This window comes from Aplysia californica, unplaced genomic scaffold (assembly GCF_000002075.1).
Source record: "Aplysia californica isolate F4 #8 unplaced genomic scaffold, AplCal3.0 scaffold00877, whole genome shotgun sequence".
Lineage (NCBI taxonomy): Eukaryota > Metazoa > Mollusca > Gastropoda > Aplysiida > Aplysiidae > Aplysia > Aplysia californica.
Genome location: NW_004798147.1, coordinates 129,264 through 132,027, shown reverse-complemented (window position 1 = coordinate 132,027; position 2,764 = coordinate 129,264). Strand labels below are relative to the sequence as shown.

At 40.3% G+C, this 2,764-nt stretch overlaps 1 protein-coding gene across 1 annotated transcript in view; it reads right to left on the bottom strand.

The window, feature by feature from the left end:
* LOC101863624 (serine/threonine-protein kinase 38-like) overlaps positions 1-2,764 on the bottom strand; it is a 32,880-nt gene that overhangs the window by 9,610 nt on the left and 20,506 nt on the right. Inside the window, exons 8-9 of the mRNA XM_035972857.1 lie at positions 1,329-1,390; positions 517-634 (exon numbers count right to left, since the gene is read on the bottom strand). Coding sequence (XP_035828750.1) covers positions 517-634; positions 1,329-1,390 — 180 coding nt within the window. The remainder of the gene's footprint in view (positions 1-516; positions 635-1,328; positions 1,391-2,764) is intronic.

Here is a 2,764-nt window from a genome sequence, read left to right as displayed (position 1 = left end):
AGAGGGGGGGGGCAATAACATACCATAGGTGACTCACATAAAAACATTTGAACACCAACACAATATATGGTCATCCAGGGTTGAGAAAAAAACAGAAGAACAAAGGGGAGAGAAGTAGAACTACCAGTGGAGGTCAAGAATTACCTACTCGAAACAATACATCCAAGGTGACTCACACAGACAATACATCAGAGGTGACTCACATAGACAATACATCCAAAGTGACTCACACAGACAATACATCCACAGTGACTCACACAGACAATACATCCAAGGTGACTCACACAGACAATACATCCAAGGTGACTCACACAGAAAATACATCCAAGGTGACTCACACAGACAATACATCCAAAGTGACTCACACAGACAATACATCCAAAGTGACTCACACAGACAATACATCCAAAGTGACTCACATAACAACATCCCACATGAGACTCACTAAACTCAACTTCATGGCTCACCTACAAGCATGTCATACATGACCCACACAGCACCTGCAACAGTACTCACCTATAAGCATCTCATACATGATGACTCCTAGAGACCACCAATCACAGGAGCTGGAGTAACCAGTTTGCATAAACACTTCAGGAGCAATGTAGTCGGGCGTGCCAACGGTCGAATAGGCCTGGAGACCAATCAGTTTTAGTTTAGTTTTAGTAAGTGTTTTACAGCACTTGCAACATAATGAAGTCATATAAGAGCCGAAGATTAGAGGTGTTACAAGAGAGTAAAAAAACACAAAAAAGAAGGAGGGGAGATAAAGACAATAGATGTTAGACAGGAAAGAAGAAGCAAACCACACCAGAGCACCCGCCAACAGAGGTACTTTGAGTTTTGACCAACCCAATAAAAGTCATATTGTGCAGGGAAGAAGCTAAACATAGACAGACACAACAGAGAGAGACAGAAGGCATAGGACTTACCAGCGGTGCCCTCCAATGACCCATAAAGAGAGGTACATGGACCCAGTAAGGGTCATTCAGAGTAGGAAAAAGGCAAGACAGACGGAAACAACAGAGGGAAAGAAAAGAGATGGGACTTACTAGTGGCGCCCTCCAACCACCCTCTCATACTTCAGCCGAGCCAACATGGGCCTCACAGAGGAATGTACATACACTACAGTAGTTGGGTACAGATAACATGAACACGGAAAACTAAAAATCACGGATATCTTTTTAATTTTTCTTTTATTGGTTTACCTGAACAACGGATGTGTAGAACACACATACAATAATTCTTGGCAGCTCATCACTTTCCTTTTCAAAAATACAAAATCGAAAACCCCCCAAAACAAAGCAAAAAAATGAAATCAACATTACCAGCGCTCTCCTATTTCTCTTCCAACTTTCAGCTTTTCTCTTGGAATCCATTGGATTGCCATCTGAAAAAGTAAGAACACCAGAATTAGATACGACAATCACAAACCCAGATTTCTATTTTATACCCTGTTATTGTCTTAAGTCTCATTAGTGATTCTCTTTCGTTCTTTTTAGTGAATCAAAATAAATCTAATTTTGCAAAATAATTTCACAGTCACTGTCAAAAAATTTCTGGCAATCTGTAAATGTCAGAAAATAACCTTTGTACACTGCACTGTCAAAATGTAATTTACTTTCTTACTTTTTTACACTGTTGAGAAGTAACTTGCTTGCTATGTCTTTGTACACAGTCAAAAGTGACTTTCAAGTTGTCTTTCTACACATTCAAAATGCAATCTACTTCATCATTGTACATAGTGAAAAAGTAACTTACTTTCTATGTCCTTGCTAAACTTGGAAGAGGCGAATTTCACGGTAAGGGTGTGAGAGACAACACAGGGTTTGGTTTTTAAATAAAATTCTCCTGTTGTACTGTTTGGTGTTCAATTAGTGTTGTATTGTTTGTTTATGAGCCCAGTAAACACGAGAATAAAAAACAAGTGTTGACTTCGTTTATTTTGTTTGCTATTTTGCATAACAGTGTCCCGGACGTAAGGACTTAGGACTTAATGTGTTTCCCGATGTTCGCGGGTCTGACAATTTTCGTTTTAAATGGCATATTATGCCAGATTTTCAACAAAAGAATGGCTGGAACACACAAGAAATATATTTTTCTAATGTGATAAGAACAACAAAAAAAGAAGAAATCTAGCATCAGTTTGAAAGGCACCCGACAGAGCTAAAAGATGGTCGAAAATCGCGCAAGTAAGTCCAAGATTTTGACCCGACGTGAAGTGCTAAATTTACTTCCAAAAGCTAAATAAAGGTAAGTTTTTATGCTCAGACTATGCGACATTCATTTCTACATCAGTTTTAGCTGTAATTTGTGAAAATTGAAGACATTTTAGTAGACTTGAGAGTCGTTTGTGACGCCCCGCCTCCCAGTGAGTCTCCAACATCTTACAGTCCAACTTGGCATTTCTCTGAGATTTACGAAAAATCCCAAGGACTTTCCGCGAAGCCGAGGCTAAAAACTACTTCCGTTTTGCGCTATTCTTTCATTCTTCAGCATTCTTTTCGATGACGTGGATGTTTTGTCTTGTTTTCAAAGTTCTTTTCCGTGGTAAGTCTCCAACGTCCGAGGCACACCAACATCGGAAGCCGCCACAAATCCAACCCAATTACACACTTCATTTGTCATAGGACTATCTATTATGTTTGTATCAGTGCTTCAACCAGCTGAAGCTGAAAAGTAAGGAAAATTCTGCAGGGGGTCTGGGGGCCGTAGAGGCCCCCATCAGGGTCCAGGGACAGCGTCCCGGTGGGGGTTCAGGGGG